We start from the raw sequence: 18,829 nt of genomic DNA, 5'->3' as shown, positions 1-18,829 counted from the left end.
GAATAGCCGCGGTAAAAAAGAAGTACCATGTCACTTCTTTTTGCGGAACTGCAGCGGTTCTGCACCCATAGACCTCCATTGTGAGGTCAAACCTGCAGATGAAAAAAATATCTGCGGGTTTTCTGCGGTTTGTGGTGCAGAACCGCTGCAGTGTGGCTGCCCCCCCGTGCCCCAATCCCACCCCCCGTGCTCTGATGCCACCCCCCGTGCTCCGACGCCCCCCCCGTGCCCTCATCTCCCCCCCTTATACTTACCCGGCCTCCCGGTGTCCGTCCGTCCGGCCGTCTTCTCCCTGGGCGCCGCCATCTTGCAAAATGGCAGGCGCATGCGCAGTGCGCCTGCCAAATCTGCCAGCCGGCAGATTTGTTACAAAGTGCATTTTGATCACTGAGATATAACCTATCTCAGTGATCAAAAAAAAAAAATAGTAAATGACCCCCCCCCCCCCCTTTGTCACCCCCATAGGTAGGGACAATAAAAAAATTAAGAATTTTTTTTTTTCCACTAAGGTTAGAATAGGGTTAGGGGTAGGGTTAGGGGTAGGGGTAGGGTTAGGGTATTTTCAGCCATTTTAACCCTAAAAAACTTCCTAGAAAAACACAGACTCTGCATAGAAAACTGCATAAAAAAACACATCAAAAAACGCACCAAAAAAGCACCAAAAAAAGGACCTGCGTTTTCTGCCAAGAGCTGCGGTTTTAAGTCCTGAAAAAAAAGGAGGGAAATCAGGAACGTGTGAACATAGCCTTAGTATGCGATTTGCATGCATGTTGTCACATGCCAACTAGATGTGTGCTGGCTTGCTCAATACAAGTGAATTGAGCAAGGTTGGAATTTGGCATGACTGCCCGCTCCCGACACCTCAACCTCGGAGAATACTGACAGCACACATTGTGCACACTCTGAAGATACACAGCAGTGACTTCAGAGTTGAGCCCCATGCCTGGACCACCCCTTTAATCTACAGTATCTAATGTACGACCTACTAAAGAAACTATCTATGAAGGTTTGTTAAGATTGCTGTAGGATTTACAATTAAGGAGGAAAAGCTCTATAGATATACTCTTATTTTGTATCCGACAATTGCTCTTTTGGGTGACGTATGTTGGGAGATGTTCTTTCTTAAAAGCAATACTGTTAGAAAATATTTTTTTCCGTAATGCGGAATGAACATTTTTTCTTTTGTTGGATTTGTATGGATGTAAAAGTGGTGGAATTATGTAAATCACAGGATGGATAGACAAATTACTGATCTGTACAAACCTACAGCAGCATAGACAGACTGATCAAATTTAGAAAAAATATAAAGTTTATTAAATATATTTAAAAAAATAATCCAGAGCTTCTATCACCACCCTCAAATGAATTGTCATCAGGCGGGCGGCGCTAATGTCACTCACGCTGCTTATATTACTACCCCCTGATGATGATTTGTTTTAGGGTGGTGATTGCAGCTTTTAGGTTGCTTTGCCATCACTCACACTGCTTCCATCACCACCCCCTGTTTTTGTCTCATTTCCAGGAAAGAGACTTCGATGATAGAAGCAGGAACTGTGGCAACGGCAACCAAGGATGCAGGCACAGAAAAAGTGTGGTGGTGGCTGTCGCGTCTTCATCACCACCTGAAAAAGGACATCATCAGGGGATGGCAGTGACAAAGCTGTGACAAGTGACCTCAGTGCTGCCCCCTGATGACATCCTGTTTCGGGGGTGGGTGATAGAAGCAGCCGGGAAGTGACTGCAAGGCCATCCTCCTGTGATGTTTTTTTTGAGACTTGCCTCAAACAAACCACAGGAAGAAAAAAAATGACAGCTATAGGGATTAGCTGTATAGAGAGAAGAGTAGGGAATTTTATAATAAAGCAAAGACAACCCCTTTCATGGTTGTTGTATGTCCCAAGTGAAACAGGTCATTCTCTCACAATGCCTGAGTGTTTATTGATTCTGCTGAAAGCTGAAATCTGCAGCAGGATCTATTTTTTCAGATTGTAATAAATTAATGAACTAGTAATAATTACCGTAATGGTAAATGTTTTGCAAAATATGTCAGAAAAATGAGATATTAAGCTACAATTTTTTTAATATGCCTAATGACACTTTTGTGCTGAGAAACATATTGCCTTGTTTGTGACCTTAAAACCAAAGTTTATTGTCCCCAAGTATAAAAATAATTTGCTCGTACGTCATTCAAGTGTCATTGACATTAAAATTATAGGCTATTTTCTCCGTAATGATCATCTGGAAAAGATAATGGCCCTGTCATACAGTATTTATGGTCTGAGACTAAAAAAATTAGAATGGTTCCATTCTTTTTTCATTTTATTTCATCCACTGTACTTGGATAGATGATGAAAAGTATATTTATACAATCAATTACAAAAGTTGATTCATATGTTAATAAAAAGGAAAGTCACCAGTTGGAGCTGGATACATAAAAACTATGATTTTAGATTTCATTTCACTACACATTAAATAATATAGCTACCTCTACCACAGCAGGAAGTCACAGCACTATCTGAAGCATAAATCAACTTACAATTAGTATTTGCTGATTCTACTACTTTTAGGGCAACTTTACTGATGTAACTAGAGTATACAAGTAAAATTGCCATAAATTCTGTATAAATATAACTAATAATAGGGTAATGAGGATTTTTTCCTTTTATACATAGACTAGTCACTAGACTATGCTATATATATTTCTGATACCAGAGATTTGGACATAGACCACAACTCAGACTCCGTACTATAATCCGCACCCCTGTTCTTGGGACACAGTACTATAGTTGTCATGTGTTTACAGCGTCAGGAGCCAAAAGACCGCAGTGTCTGATTTCTCCTACTCCTGCGCTGACTAGAAGCACTTCACCTTCTTATTAAATGGTGCAAGTTTCTTTCAGCAGTGCAGGGGTTAATCTGCTCAGTTGAGAGCTCCTGTAAGCTTTCCTGCATTAAGGCTCTCAGCTGTGCACTGTTAGCCACTCCCAAATCCTATATATCCTGGGCCCTGGCTAGCACTCATTGTCAGAGGTAGCTTATGCTGCATGGCTGTTGGTTGTTGATGGTTGTTATGGGAGAAGGCGTTTGGTGGATTTATCTGTGACTGTTGCTAGGTTTTGAGTATGTGATAATTCCCTTTCTTCTTCTACTTTGGTTTAACCCCATCCTCTACTCCCCTCTGCATTCCTCTGTTGTCTGAGTGAGTATATTTGTATGTTTGGTTAGTCTGGTTGGTGTATTATAGTACACTACTACTTCCCTCTTCCCGGCATGTGGCCCGGGCATCTTCACCATCAGAAGTAATCTGGTGAGCAGGGCGAGCTAGGACGCCCCTAGCATTAGGGACAAGAAAAGAGCCCCTGGTCCCAGGACATCTGACAACAGATTTGTGACAATAGTATTTTACTCTTCAAATAATAGGTATAGTCTGTTCTGAGTATGAAACGGGACGTTGTGACAGCAGAGTTTCCACCTATTAATTCTTTATATAATCCCTTATTTGCAACCTTCGATAGTTGGTTAGTGTTTTCGCAGTTTATGAGTTCGCATTCTTGGTTGTATCTACCAGGTTTATGTGGTTATTCATTGACCCCTATAAGAGATTTGCATGTTCAGCAGAAAAAGGAGGAATAAACAGCGTACAGTTATTGAGCTTTGCTCATATGATCTCCATTCATTAGACGTTATTTAGTTTGACATTATGTCGTCATTATGCAAAAAATAAAAGAGCAAAAAAGGTCTGACGGCAGCCTAATCTTCTCCCCATTAAAATAGACATTCATGCTTTGGCCAACTGCAATTTCCCCAGACTTATGCATGATCATTTCACTGGAGGAGAGGGCTGAAAACTATTTTAAAAGAGGTCTGTCTAATATAAAAGAAAAAGCAAATAGAATGATACACAACCTCGCCAATCAACAAAAGATAATAATAATAATGCGTTTCATTTTATAAACTATTTACCACTGTTGTGTTTTTCTGTTTCTAGTTGAAAACTACACGCCGTCATGGGGAAACAGAACAGCAAGCTGCGTCCTGAGGTCATGCAGGACTTACTAGAAAGCACAGACTTTACAGAGCATGAAATCCAGGAGTGGTACAAAGGCTTCTTGAGAGACTGTCCAAGCGGACATTTAACAATGGAGGAGTTTAAGAAAATATATGGGAATTTCTTCCCTTATGGGGACGCTTCCAAATTTGCAGAACATGTATTCCGTACTTTTGATGCGAACGGCGATGGGACAATTGATTTTAGAGAATTTATCATAGCGTTGAGTGTGACGTCCAGAGGAAAACTGGAACAGAAGCTGAAGTGGGCGTTTAGTATGTACGACCTCGATGGAAATGGCTATATCAGCAAATCCGAAATGTTGGAAATCGTACAGGTACTTTATCCTGGTTCCATTATATCTGCTGAATAACTGTTAGGAAGATATTTCCATTTAACTCACTGAAAATGAAAAACTTCTAGTGATTGAATAAAAGTTTGTATACTTAGTGTAAACCCATCTGAAATGTCAGTATTAAAAGGGGTTTTAATGCATAATATACAAAGGTCTGGGTTCAATATTTGGATATGATCCCAGTTATCTATTGATCTGCTGCATCTCATAGACTTCTCTGAGCTTTATTGATTTCATTGGAGTTCATAAAAGTCAATGAATGTTACCGAGCAGGCACAGTAACTGCTTATTAATGCTCATGCTCAGCTTCCCATAGACTTCTGTGGGCTTTATTGACTTCACTGGTGTATAAAAGTCAATTAATGCTACCTTGTATGTAAAGTAACTGTTCTGTACTGCTTATCTTCAACTTCTCATAGACTTCTATGGTTTTTATTGACTTCAATGGATCTTACGGAAGTCAGAAATGCTACTGAACATACACAGTAACTGATCATTGCTGCACATGAAATATGCCATGGGCGTTGGAAGTATCCTGCGCTACCGAGAAATGACAAGCCTCTATGGAATATGGAATGTTGGTTTATTGTCAATGCGTTTCAGAGTCACTCCGACTCCTTCTTCAGGACACCCACAAATAATAAACCAACATTCTTCTTCATCAACATGTTTCAGCGTCACCCCGACTCTTCTTCAGGATGATCACAAATGAAAAACAAATGTTGATTTAATGTCAACGTGTTTCAGAGTCACTTCGACTCATTCTTCTGGACATTCACAAATTAAAAATGTTTTTCATTTGTGGTTATCTTGTAGAAGGAGTCGGACTGACTCTGAAACGTGTTGCCAATAAACCAACATTCCATATTCCATCACGGCTTGTCATTTCTCCAGCAGCATAGGTTATTTCCATTGCCCATGGCATATTTCATATACACTGCTCAAAAAAATAAAAGGAACACTAAAATCCCACTTCCTAGATATCACTGAATGAAATATTTCAGTTGTAAATCTTTATTCATTGCATAGTGGAATGTGTTGAGAACAATAAAACCTAAAAATGATCAACGTAAATCACAACTAATATCCCACAGAGGTCTGGAGTTGGAATGATGCTCAAAATCAAAGTGGAAAATGAAGTTACAGGCTGATCCAACTTCAGTGGAAATGCCTCAAGACAAGGAAATTATGCTCAGTAGTGTGTGTGGCCTCCACGTGCCTGTATGATCTCCCTGCAACGCCTGGGCATGCTCCTGATGAGGCGGCGGATGGTCTCCTGAGGGATCTACTCCCAGAACTGGACTAAAGCATCCGTCAACTCCTGGACAGTCTGTGGTGCAACGTGACGTTGGTGGATGGTGCGAGACATGATGTCCCAGATGTGTTCAATCGCATTCAGGTCTGGGAAATGGTCGGGCCAGTCCATAGCTTCAATACCTTCATCTTGCAGGAACTGCTGACACACTCCAGCCCCATGAGGTCTGGCATTGTCCTGCATTAGCAGGAACCCAGGGCTAACCACACCAGCATATGGTCTCACAAAGAGTCTGAGGATCTCATCTCGGTACCTAATGGCAGTCAGACTACCTCTGGCGAGCACATGGAGGGCTGTGAAGCCCTCCAAAGAAATGCCATCCCACACCATTACTGACCCACTGCCAAATCGGTCATGCTGAAGGATGTTGCAGGCAGCAGATCGCTTTCCACGGCGTCTCCAGACTCTGTCACGTCTGTCACATGTTCTCAGTGTAAACTTGCTATCATCTGTGAAGAGCACAGTGCGCCAGTGGCGAATTTACCAATCCTGGTGTTCTGTGGCAAATGCCAAGCATCCTGCACGGTGTTGGGCTGTAAGCACAACCCCCATCTGTGGACGCCGGGCACTCAGACCATCCTCATGGAGTCGGGTTCTAACCGTTTGTGCAAACACATGCACATTTGTGGCCTGCTGCAGGTCATTTTGCAGGGCTCTGGCAGTGCTCCTCCTGTTCCTCCTTGCACAATGGATGAGGTAGCAGTCCTGCTGCTGGGTTGTTGCCCTCCTATGACCCCTCCACATCTCATGGTCTACTGGCCTGTCTCCTGGTAGCACCTCCAGCCTCTGGACACTACACTGACAGACACAGCAAACCTTCTTGCCACAGCTCGCATTGATGTGCCATCCTGGATGAGCTGCACTACTTGAGCCACTTGTGTGGGTTGTAGAGTCCGTCTCATGCTACCACGATTGTGAAAGCACAACCAACAATCAAAAGAGACCAAAACATCAGCCAGAAAGCATTGGTACTGGGATGTGGTCTGTGGTCCCCACCTGCAGAACCACTCATTTATTGAGTGTGTCTTCATAATTGCCAATAATTTCCATCTGTTGTCTATTCCATTTGCACAACAGCATGTGAAATTGATTGTCAATCAGTGTTGCTTCCTAAGTGGACAGTTTGATTTCACAGAAGTTTGATTTACTAGGAGTTATATTCTGTTGTTTAAGTGTTCCCTTTATTATTTTTTTAGCAGTGTACAACTCTCTGGAAGCTGCAGCAGCTGCAATTTATGCAATTTTTGTGGTTGTGTCTTACATAACCCTATAAGGTGAACATAATTGTCAACTGATTGATCCATCTTCATAAGACCCTATTGCGCTTTTGCATTTTTTATCATTGTTGCACATGGTTAGCTTGTCATAGACTTCTGTGGTCTCCATTAAAGTGGGTCAATAGAAGTCTATATGAAGCGGATCATGAGAAGTAACAAGCATGATTGGCAGCATCTGAAAACGCCGATTGGCTCCATTTACTTCCTGAATTTTCAAACAGGATTATACATTTTTCTTTATATCAGAAATGATGCAATATATACTGTATACAGTATATATTTTTAGTTTAGGTCACTTACAAGCCATCATTTTTAAAAAGGAACTATATTAAGTAATTCAGTAACGTAGATTCCAGCTCACCACTGATGTTCACCCCATCCACTCGGAGCTCGGACAACGGCTCTGCCACAGCCGAAATAAGTGATAAATGAAGATTTAGTCCAGCTTCCCGAGTAGATTCGTCATGATTTAGATAAAATTCATACGCAGGACATAGAAGTTACTATGACAGGTGATCTAATGTTGATGTAATGCTTGCATCTACACATTTCAGGTGAACACTCAACCTTAATCATGAACTCAATCATGAACATGAACTTGATCATTATTTAAGGGGTTGTTGTCCACTACTAGGACAACACCTTCTTGAACTAATTGTTTGGCCCCGATAAAATTAAAAAGCCCAATACTCGCCTCCTGTGTTGGTGCCGTCCCAGTGGTGTCAGCACTTGCGGTCCCGAGGCTCTTGTGCGGTGTTGTGACACGTGATGCCTGGTGCCTAATCAGCGATGGCATCACTGTCTCCGCCTTTGTACAGATTGAACATGAAGAAGAAGTCCAGGATGTAGCTGATCTCTGACTTCCTCTTCATGTTCAATTCGTATGAAGGCGGGACAGTGACGCCAGTGTAGGTTTTTTCATTTTATCAGGGCCAAACATGATTTACAGCTACTACACAGCTTGATTACATGTGGGGATTCCCTAGAAACCAGGCAACCCCCACATGTACTCAGGCTGGCTAGTGGCTGTAAATCATTCAGCTGTGTCAACAAAAACTAAATCTCCAAGCACTAACAAATACTCGGAGACCACCCGAGCGTGCTCGGGAAAACCCGCGCAACGAGTATACTCGCTCATCACTAGTGGTAATCTCTTCTCATATGTAAGGGAGTATTCAGACTATAATGTAGAGAGCTGCACACATGTATTAGAACCAGGTTGTTAAACTTAAACCAAAATGAAAAATATAGACAAAATTGCAGGCCAACCAGAATCATTGAAAATATTAGAGTTGGAAGGGCCTTCTAGAGTCATCGTGTCCAACCCCCTGCTCAATGTAGGATTCACTAAACCATCTCAGACAGATGTCTGCCCAGCCTCTGTTTGAAGACTTCCATTGAAGGAGAACTCACCACCTTTCGTGGCAGCCTGTTCCACTCATTGATCACCCTCATTGTCACAAAGTTTTTTGTAATATCTAATCTATATCTTATCCCTTTCAGTTTCATTCCATTGCTTTTCAGTAGACAGTATAATGTCCTCCATACAGAATAATGAGCCCCACATAGTCCTCCAAACAGTATTATGGGCACCACATTGTCCTTCATTCAGAATAATGGGCCTCCATAATGGTGGTGGTTCTGGTGTCGTGGGCCAAATCAAACCACTCTGCTGGCAAGATTTGGCATGGTGACAGGTCCACTTTAACATGCAAATTGCCTCTTCAGAGGTCCACTTTAAGCAGTTGTTTTTTACATGTTCATTGCCTATTAATCTGTTGACTGTTTCCAGGTAGGAACAGGATTTGTTTTCATGTAATAGACAATGTATACATAAACTGAAAAATAGGGAAAGCAAGAAATGAATAATAGAAAAATATTACAATGTTAGATTTTTACGTTTGCTCACTATATTCCCAATGTTAATTTGCAGCTTTCCTTATGAACCAATGTTAATATGCAGTATGTAAGTAGTACTTGTATAAGGCTGGGGTCACACTTACGTGTGCAATGTGAGAAACTCGCGCCTCAATACCCGGCACTGCCGCCGGCACTCGGGACCGGAGTGTGCAGCTGCATGTATTTCTATGCAGCATTGCACACGCAAGTGTTACCATGGCCTAAATATCAAACTCAGCAATTTGAGTCTGACTATTATACAGAGACAGTGCCACATAGGCTATCGCTTACTACAGTAAAGGTCTGCTGCTGGTGGCTTTTATAGAGCGTTCCTTATTCCCTAAATTTTCAATGATTAGCACAATATAATAGGTCAGGTCACCTATCTAAGAATAACATATGATACAGGTGGAGATGTTGAGTTAGTGGATATATAGTTCTCAATTATTTACTTCAGTATTTTAGTATAAAAAACTTTGTAAAGTTTGGCAGGACTCGTGAAGAATTGACAGCTTTTTTATCCTTAAGTGATCTTGTCAAGAAAAATGTTAATCAATGTTAATCAACAGTGTGTGGGTGGAATAAGGCAGCAGTACTTTCAGGTTTTCTGTACTAGTGATAAGTATTTATTTATTTTTACTTATTTTCAGTTGATTATATAGCACCATTAATTCCACAGCACTTTACAGACATCATCATCATCATCATTATCATCACTGTGCCCATACTCACTCTTTCTTCAGGAGTGGGTGGACTCTTGGGCTTACTCTATGTCTGGGTGGAGAAAGTAGGTCTCACATCCTAACCTTACAAGTGGTGAAAGTAGATCTCACACATACTTTGAGTTGGTAGAGAAAGTAAGACTCATAGGCATCCTTTTCAAGTTAGTAGAAAAAGTAGGTCTCACGTGCTTACTTTATGTGTGTATGTAGTAAGAAGGACTTACAGGCTTGCTCTATCAGTGGGTGGAGAAAGTAGGACTTTACGCTTACTTTACAAGTAAGTGGAATAAGTAGGTTGTAAAGGCTTACTTTATGAGTAGGTGTAGGACTCACAAGCTTACTTTATGACTGAGCAGCGAAAGTAGGACTCACTGGCTTACTTTAAGACTGGGTGGACAATGTATGTCTTACAGGTTTACTTTATTAGTGGGTGGAGAAAGTAGGACTCAGAGGCTTACTTCCTGACTGGTGGGATAAAGTAGGACTCACAGGCTTACTTTACAAGTAGGTGGACAAGTAGGACTCACAGGTTTAGTATACAGGAAAGTAGGATTTACTGGCTTACTTTACAAGTAAGTGGAGAAGTAAGACTCACAGGCTTACTTTATGAGTGTGTGGAAAAAGTAGGACTCACAGGCTTACTCTATGATGAGGTGGAGAAAGTTAGACTCAGGATTTCTGGTGAGAGCTCTGTCATCATTTTAACTGTCTTGTACATGAAAATGATTAATGGTTTAGCTAAACTGACTTACATATTTTACTAGCAACTTTTTGGATGCTAAAAAATAGATTCTTATATTCCAATTATGTATTATCAATTTAAAATTAAGAACTTTAAAGAGTGAAACATTTCGGCCAAAAGTAGGAAATAACTCTTATTTAAAAAAAAAAAAAAAAAAATAGGGACATGTTAGATATATGATAAATTTGGAGAAAAATGTAAATGGTGTGGCTACTTGTGATGGGCGAACGCGTTCGCATAACATCTTATCCGAGCATGCTCGCATGTTATCTGAGTTTTTATTATTATACATTTTTTATAGCGCCATTTATTCCATGGCGCTTTACATGTGAAAAGGGGGCAAATATAGACAAATACAATAAACATGAGCAAAAACAAGGCGCAGGTACAGAAGGAGAGAGGACCCTGCCCGCGAGGGCTCACACTCTACGTATCTTGGACGTGCTCATATATTATGTTAGCGTTTCTGCGACTGCATGATTTGTGGCTGTTAGACAGCCTGAACACATCTGGGGATTGCCTAACAGTCGCAAAACATACAGCCACGGGGACGCAAACATAATATATGAGCACGCCCAAAATACTCGGACAACACCTGAGCATGCTTGGATAAGACGTTATCTGAGCACGTTCGCCCATCAATAGTGGCTACCCATCTGAAGCTCTGCCCACCCATTGTAATCTAAATCATGTGACTACCAGAGTATCAGCTGCACAATCAGTGGTCTCACCTTAAGGCTTTGTGCACACAATGCGTTTTTGATGCGTTTTTTTTAACACACGTAAATGGTCCAAAAACGCAATGAAATACTTATTCAAGGTAATGCAATGACAATGATCGCCGTGGGACACTCGGTATTAAATGGACTACGTCGGACAGGATAGTATTATATGTTGGATTATTATTTTTTGATTGTTTGCAGCAGACGAGGCTGTCGGGGATTAGGCATTCAGTAAGTATGGTAAATTTAGATTCAATAAAGGAGTCTGTATGATTATTTCAAATAAAGGACTTTTTTCTGGGTGTCTGTTGTATGCAATATCACTAAGGGGTTAGTAATGGATAGGTGTCTTATAGATGTCACCCGACAATACAAAGGTGACATCAACCCCACAAATATGAACCCCATTTGCCACCGCTACAGAGCAAGTGGGAAGAGCGAGGCTAAGTGCCAGAATAAGATGCGCCTAGATGGTCTAGAACTAAGTAGTAGTGTCTGATAATGAATATTTCCCCCGAGTTTCAAACAAACTAGTAGATGATATAATTGATGAGATACACCAATCCTCCATGTGGTGGGTCATGTCCCTATCACAAAAGGATCGCATACAACCGTATGACTACCTGGCATTGTGATGAATACAATTTATTTTACAGGCAATCTACAAGATGGTTTCGTCAGTGATGAAAATGCCAGAGGACGAGTCTACGCCTGAGAAAAGGACGGATAAAATCTTTCGACAAATGGACACCAACCGAGATGGTATGTCACTCACGATTCAGGCAGTATTGATTTTTGTTTAAAAAAAAAACAAGAAATGATAAATGAAGATCACAATATCGACTTTTTTGATTTTTTTTTATTGAAACTGATTTTTAATGAAGTTTTACATCAGAAAAACCTAAAAGAAATAAATTGTGGTATATTAAGACGCATGGAACCATTGTATTTTCCAATGTGTACAGAAAGATAAATTACAAGTCCAGTTTCAAAGTACTAGAGATGGTGTGAATCAATTAGCAGGACCAGGTCCAGCAACCGTGGCATTAATCAGTGGCTACCAGACAGGAGCCCAGTGAACCTCCTCTTACCTAACAGCATCCTTGGCTACTCTTTTGATTAGCTGGCCTGGTACAACGCCATTGTTGTGGCATGAATGTGGATACTGGCTAGTAGGAGGATCACAGGACTTTCTTCAAGAGATTTTTGGCCAATATTAAACCAATAGTTTGGTTACTGATGGGCGAATCGTCTGGCATTCGAATTCGTCGGCCTCACCGAATTTTTACAAAAGATTTGATTTTTTCCCCACCCTAGAGCATAATGAATACAAAATGTAAAACCAAAAGAAATGAATACTCAGCTCACGTGTCCGGCCGCCCCGCTGTTCGCTACCAGCCGTCCGGTCTTCTTCTTTCTGGTATTGTGCGTTACTTCTCTGTCCTCTTCACTATGGGCCATGACTTTCAGCCCGATCACTGTGCATTGTAAGGTTGTAGTGAATAGCTGAATGTCCTGGCCTATAGTGAAGAGACCGGTTATGCCTTTTGCAATGGCGTAAAAAAGAGTACCGGCAACGACCTTTCAGGTGAGCGGTGAGGTGCACATTAGTTTTCTTTTTTTACACCATTTGCTGACCTTAAATGTTTCATCAAAATTGCAGCCAGGTAATTTTTTTTCGTTAGTCGAATTGCAAACTGTTTCAATTCGCATGGAAATGCAAATTTCAAGAAGTTATGCCCAAACTCAATCCTCTCGATCCACTCATCTGTAGTTCTGGTATTGACATAAGCAAAGAATATCTGAAATAAAATTATGATTTGATATATTATCATTATTTATTTTTAGAGCACCATTGATTCCATGGTGCTGTCGATGAGAAAAAGGATTTACATATAGAAAATAAATATAAATTACAATGAACAAAATAACAATGGCAGACGAGTACAGAGGGGGAAAGGACTTACAATACAGAGGATAATGAGGAAGGACACAGTAGGTTGGGGGGATGCAGTAGCTCTGGTGATGGTGAGGTAGCAGCAGGGTCAGTGCAGGCTGTATGCTTTTTTGAAGAGATGGGTTTTCAAGGTCCATCTGAACATTTGGGCAGCACGGTGGCTCAGTTGTTAGCATTGCAGCACTGGGGTTCTGGGTTCAAATCCCACCAAGGACAATATTGGCAAGGAGTCTGTATGTTCTCCCCGTGTTTGCGTGGGTTTCCTCCGGGTTCTCCGGTTTCCTCCCACATTCCAAAAGACATACTGATAGGGAATTTAGATCGTGAGCCCCATCAGGGACAGCGATGATAATGTGTGCAAACTGTAAAGTGCTGCGGAATATGTTAGCGCTATATATATATATATAAAAATAAAGATTATTATTTTGAATGTGATGGATAATTGGATGTGTTGGGGCACAGAATTCCAGAGGATGGGGAATACTCAGGAGAAGTCTTGGAGGCAATTGGGTGAGCAACATATGTGTGTTCAGGAGAGAAGGATGTCATAGTAGTACCGGAGAATACATATTGGAAGATATTGGGAGATTAGTTCGGAGTTATATGAAGGTCACAGAATATGGACGGCTTCCTAGGTCAATATTGGTAATTTGAACTGGATACGTTGGGGAAATGGAGGCTAGTGAGGAGATTTGCAAAGAGGAGAAGCCGAGGAGTAGGGAGGAGAGAAGTGGATTAGTCTGCAGCAGAGTTGAAGATGGACTGGAGAGATGCGAGAGTGTTAGCAGGGAGGTCACAGAGGAAGATAGCGCATGCCCTCGTCATTTACCGATTTGACTACTGCAATAACATTTTAATAAATTAAGAGCTGAGGAAAGGACTCTAGAAATGTTTTTGCAATTGAAGGCGGCATGAGGTGGTAAGAGCTTGCATGTGTGGTTTGAAGGATAGGGCTGAGTCGAGTGTTACTCCGAGGCAGCGGACTTCCGGTGCAGTGGAAAGTGTGATGTCATTTATTATGATAAATAGATTGGATAGGAAAGCTAGGTGAGATGGAGGAAAGGTAATTAGTTCAATTTTGTCCACATTGAGCTTTAGGAAGCGAGAGGAGAAGGAGGATATGGCTGATAGACACTTCGAGATTCTGGACAGCAGAGAGGTGATGTTTGGGCCAGAGAAGTAGATCTGAGTGTCCTCACCGTATAGGTGGTAATGGAAACCATGGGACTTTATGTGTTGCTTCAAGCCAAAGGTATAAATGAAGAAGAGTAGGGGTCCCAAGACAGAGGCTTAAGGGACACTGACAGAGAGAGGACAAGATGAGGAGATATATAGTGATGCCATTTTTTAAGGGTTTAACGTTTCAAAAGTAACCACGATCACGGGGTATGGTATTAAGATAAGTGCTCTGAGCCTCTTTATTATACAAAGAGTGTGCGGGTTCCTTATATCTGAATTATGTGGTTGATCAACTATTAATGAGAGACATTTAGTGTGAATATAGTAAGACGGGAATCAGTGGTAGAGGACACTCATTGTAGTAACTGTACCATTATAATAAAACTACTAAATTACCTCTAAATTCATTATCTGTACTTGAGCTCTAGTACAAAAATGTTTCTTGGTGAGTTTAGGGTGGTCCATTTTTCAATGTTCTTTTTCTTTAGGGTTGTTGCGGGCAGTTCAGTTGAACGTGTATTACCTTTGTGCTCTTAACCTTAATTATATAAAACGGTGTAATCCTTACTCAGAAAAGCCGGTGTCCCAGTTACCTTGGCTGATGCGTGCAATATCTGTTTCTAAGTAGCGATTTCAGCAGAGGCTCGATAAACCCACAGGTTTCACCATGTTCTGAATTATTCAGAGCTTGTCAGCATTCGGAGGGCTGAGGATCGTGGGCGCTTTGTATTGGGTCACGCAAGGTTGACAGTCCTTAGTTCCGATTTGCAAAAATTCCCAAAGTAATCCTGTTTGGCTTTTATAGGCTTTTCGTTTCTCTGCACATTCAACTTTGATTTGGTCTGTGGTCATAAATTAGCAGAGGAGCTCAGAAAAAAAACAGGTTGAGTCAGACTGTCAGAACGAGCTTAAGCGATGGATGCTCAGTCAACGCATGCTGCAAAAAAAAGTGCAGCAAACAAGCGATAAAAAGAAAGGAGTCCAAAAATTTTTATGAAGCCCAATTGTAAAAATGATTTTAAGCCACAAATACATGCAATAAAGTTAAATAAAAATAGTCCCCAAAGGTGAACAATCCCCCCCCCCCCAAATACGAGCATTTGCAAGATACCTTAAGGGGTTAAATACAGGATCCCCCATTCACAGCTGACTCTGCTCCCCTTCTCTCCACAGTGACCTTCGCACATGCTAGTTAGATGCTTCAGTACAAAAGATAGGGAGTGAGTCTATTGCTGCAAATGTAAATGGCAATTTCCTGAAAGAACAGGAAGAATTACAGATCAGATATGGGAAAAAAACATTACCGAAATAAAAAGAGCATTTAACACAAAAACCAGATTTAAACAATAGGTCATTTTCTGATAACATATTCCCATTTGGCAGAAGCTTTTTTTTTTTTAAGTATGTCTTTTTTTCGTAATTTTGGACAGTCCTTTTAAATTAGAATTAGAAGAAGGGAGGAACTAAAAGCAGACATAGACTTTCTTGCAGTAAACTGTCTTGGAATTGTCTAATTTTCTAAAGGGTTGATGGCGTTAAAAGGGTTCTCCAAGGATGTAATAAAATGGCCTCGTCACATAGTTCAAACAGTAGTCTTTTCTAGTCACGTGTCAGAATGGGTTGAAGTCTGAAGAAACACAGCTCCTGAGATCTTGTCTCAACTTACAGAGGAGTTGTATCGTAAGTACACATAACTTATGTGCTTTTAATGAAAATGGAATAAAAGGTATTTTTTATGGATATCACCCACGCTAGACTTCTGCTTCACCTCTACACATAACGATGCTGCCGGAGTGTGTTCCAGCAGAAGAAATACATTTTCTCCCGACTAGAGGCGTATCGTAAGTACACATAACGATGCTGCCAGAGAAATGTGTGCCAGCCGAAGAAATACATTTTCTCTTCAGCTGAGTAAGCACAGAGGACCGAGGCTGAAGAAAAAAATCCATGTTGCTCAGTTAGCCGAGAAGATTTATTTCTTCTCTTGTCACAACCCTTCTCCTGCAGCTCACCATATCTCCGGTGTGTTTACCATACACCTCTTCTGTCAGTTTAGACACAGGTCTGTATTTTTCAGACTGCATCCCATCCTAATACGTAACTAGTAGGGGCTGCAGTTTGATTTACGTGACAGAGGCCATTTTATTACATTTTTAATAGACCCCTTTAAAACTAACAACTCTTTAGACATTTCCAAAACTGTTTATCATATTTTAAAGTGTAACTGGTGTATCAGGAGAATTTTCAGTAGAATGTCTGTATCTACCTCCTCCCCTCTCCATAAAATGTTATGAGCACCAACTGCCATCTCCTGTTTCAGTAATGGGAAAAATCTGTCTTCACTGAACACAGATTCTACCCATAAAGATTAATCCAGGCTGAGAAAAAACAGATTTCTCTGATAAGATATGCACTATTGATTTATGAAACAAAAAAAAATAAAACAATGGTAATTGTTTAGGTAAAAAGTACTAATGAGTTCTTATGCTTATTTACAGGGAAACTGTCACTGGAGGAGTTTATCAGAGGGGCAAAAAGCGATCCATCAATCGTCCGCCTACTTCAGTGCGACCCAAGCAGTGCCGGACAGTTCTGAACACTTTTTTTTTTTTGGATAAAACCCCGTCAATTTTTACTTTTTGTTTTATTTTTGCCAAAATTAAATTTGTTGTGGTGTTGACACATTAAGGCCAAACATATCTACTTCCCTGTATGATATCTTTTCATTTGGATGACAAAGAATGGTGAATGTTATCACTGTTGGGACACTTTCTGTACGTTTGCGCCGGGTATTCTTGCCATTTTACTATGTAAATGGATAACGGGAGATTTCCGCCACAACCTATGAACTTTTTTTTTTGGAGCTCACAAACAAATATTAGAAGACTGTTTTTAAGATTTGGCCTCCCTAAATCAGTCACTTCTTAATTGTTCAGCCAACGATTGCGGATGGAAGAACAGTATGCGATATTTTCCATCAGTAGTCTCCAATCTGTGGCTTTCTGAAGGCTTGTGCTCATTCTAGGATCTGTAGTCTTACAACAGCTGGACAACCATAGGTTGGAGATCAGTGATTTATGTGGATTACGAAAGTACCTACATAGGCGAGTGCCACCAGCATCATTGAGTTTCTTCAGCCTAAGCACAAAACGACCCATTCCCAGTAGAAGCAATCATAGTTAATCAATACTTTTTCACTAGGGATTTCCGACATCATAGAGGCAAGAATAGTCATTACCTTGTGCCTAAGGGTCCATAGATCCTAGCTCATATATAAGGTCTAATCTCATAAGTATTGTTTTTTTCACATGGTTGCAAAGAACCCGAGTAGATGAAAGGTTAATATCAGATCAGTACGTTATGCAATAACTGCAATAAAAATGTGGAGGCTGCAAACTTTGCACAGTTCCGCACAAACTGGTGGCACAAGGACGCTACGACTTTGGGATGTGACGCATTAGTACATTGACTATTTTAATAGCACTCAGCTGCATTACTGATGTACTTCAATGGCAAGACTGGATGTGTGTTTTTGCCCATTGTTGGAGTATTGCATGATGTTTCTTGTCATTTCATAATACAAATTGAATGATTCATCAACCACCAATTTGTTCATTTCTAGAAATGGCCCTTCCACGAGAACGGACGACTTGATGAGACCCAACTGAAAAAAAGCTGTTTTGATCCCTTTCTCTAGGAAGGTACCTGTTGATCGGAAGAAAACATCAGCCAAATATGGCTGAGCCCTAGTACGTGACTATGTGAAGAGAGAAAACTAATGAGTAGTAATGAGTAGCAATGAGTAGCTCACGTCATGGTCTCCTTTTTTGTTCCTATCCTTACAAGACTGGTGCAGAAAAAACAACCCATGTAGATTGCCAGGCTAGAGACTTGATGGATTTAAGACAGACTGACAATATTTTGGAACAAGAAATATGCTCATGGTAGTTGTCACCCCCTTCCTTCATTTCCCCTGGTTGGTTCTAAACAATACATTTCTTAAAATGAATGTGTCATCAAGTGTCACCTATATATAGATAACAAAAGATCACATTTGTCACACTAAATAATGGTCACAGTTCACTTCTTCCCCCTCTCTGTCAAATGACCTCTGCACAGATCACAGAGCATGGCCATAGCACTTTCTCATAGAAGTCAATGAACACATCCAGTTTATTGTTTCCGATTGATCATGTGGCTGCCCTACAGCATTTATTGGAATGCTGTTAACATCAGCTAAGGCGTGAAATTGAATTTACCATAACTATTGATTTTAATACTGTTTCTGGAGTTTCTTTTAAAGGGACTTTCTATGATTCGAATAAAATTACAGCTCAGGCTCAATTGTGAAACCCTGGACAAATCCTTTAAAGAGTTATTCCCAACGTGCAAGTTGTCACTGATCTAAAGGATTGGGCTCATTGGGGGTCAGACCAATGGAAGTGGGCCTGAGAACAGGGCTCTGGAATGCATCGTTGGAATGAAGCAGATACTGTGCATGTGTGCTTTTGGCCCATTCATTGTCAATGGGACAGCTATAGACTCAAATACACTGCTTTGTTTTCTCCGGCAGCCCTATAGAAAAAAAATAGAATGGAGGTACTCATGCTTGG

General features: G+C 40.8%; 1 protein-coding gene across 2 annotated transcripts in view; it reads left to right on the top strand.

Moving 5' to 3' along the window:
• Positions 1–18,555, top strand: part of NCALD (neurocalcin delta) — a 108,720-nt gene extending 90,165 nt beyond the window's left edge. For both annotated transcript variants that reach the window (XM_069731716.1, XM_069731717.1), the window contains exons 2-4: positions 3,989–4,385; positions 11,737–11,842; positions 16,715–18,555. In XM_069731716.1, the coding sequence (XP_069587817.1) occupies positions 4,008–4,385; positions 11,737–11,842; positions 16,715–16,812 (582 nt within the window). In that variant the 5' untranslated portion in view covers positions 3,989–4,007 and the 3' untranslated portion in view covers positions 16,813–18,555. The remainder of the gene's footprint in view (positions 1–3,988; positions 4,386–11,736; positions 11,843–16,714) is intronic.
• Positions 18,556–18,829: the final 274 nt, after the last annotated feature.

The sequence above is a fragment of the Ranitomeya imitator genome, chromosome 6, assembly GCF_032444005.1.
Source record: "Ranitomeya imitator isolate aRanImi1 chromosome 6, aRanImi1.pri, whole genome shotgun sequence".
NCBI classification, from domain to species: domain Eukaryota; kingdom Metazoa; phylum Chordata; class Amphibia; order Anura; family Dendrobatidae; genus Ranitomeya; species Ranitomeya imitator.
The sequence above is the reverse complement of the archived record's forward strand: the minus strand, read 5'-3'. Positions and strand labels throughout refer to the sequence as shown.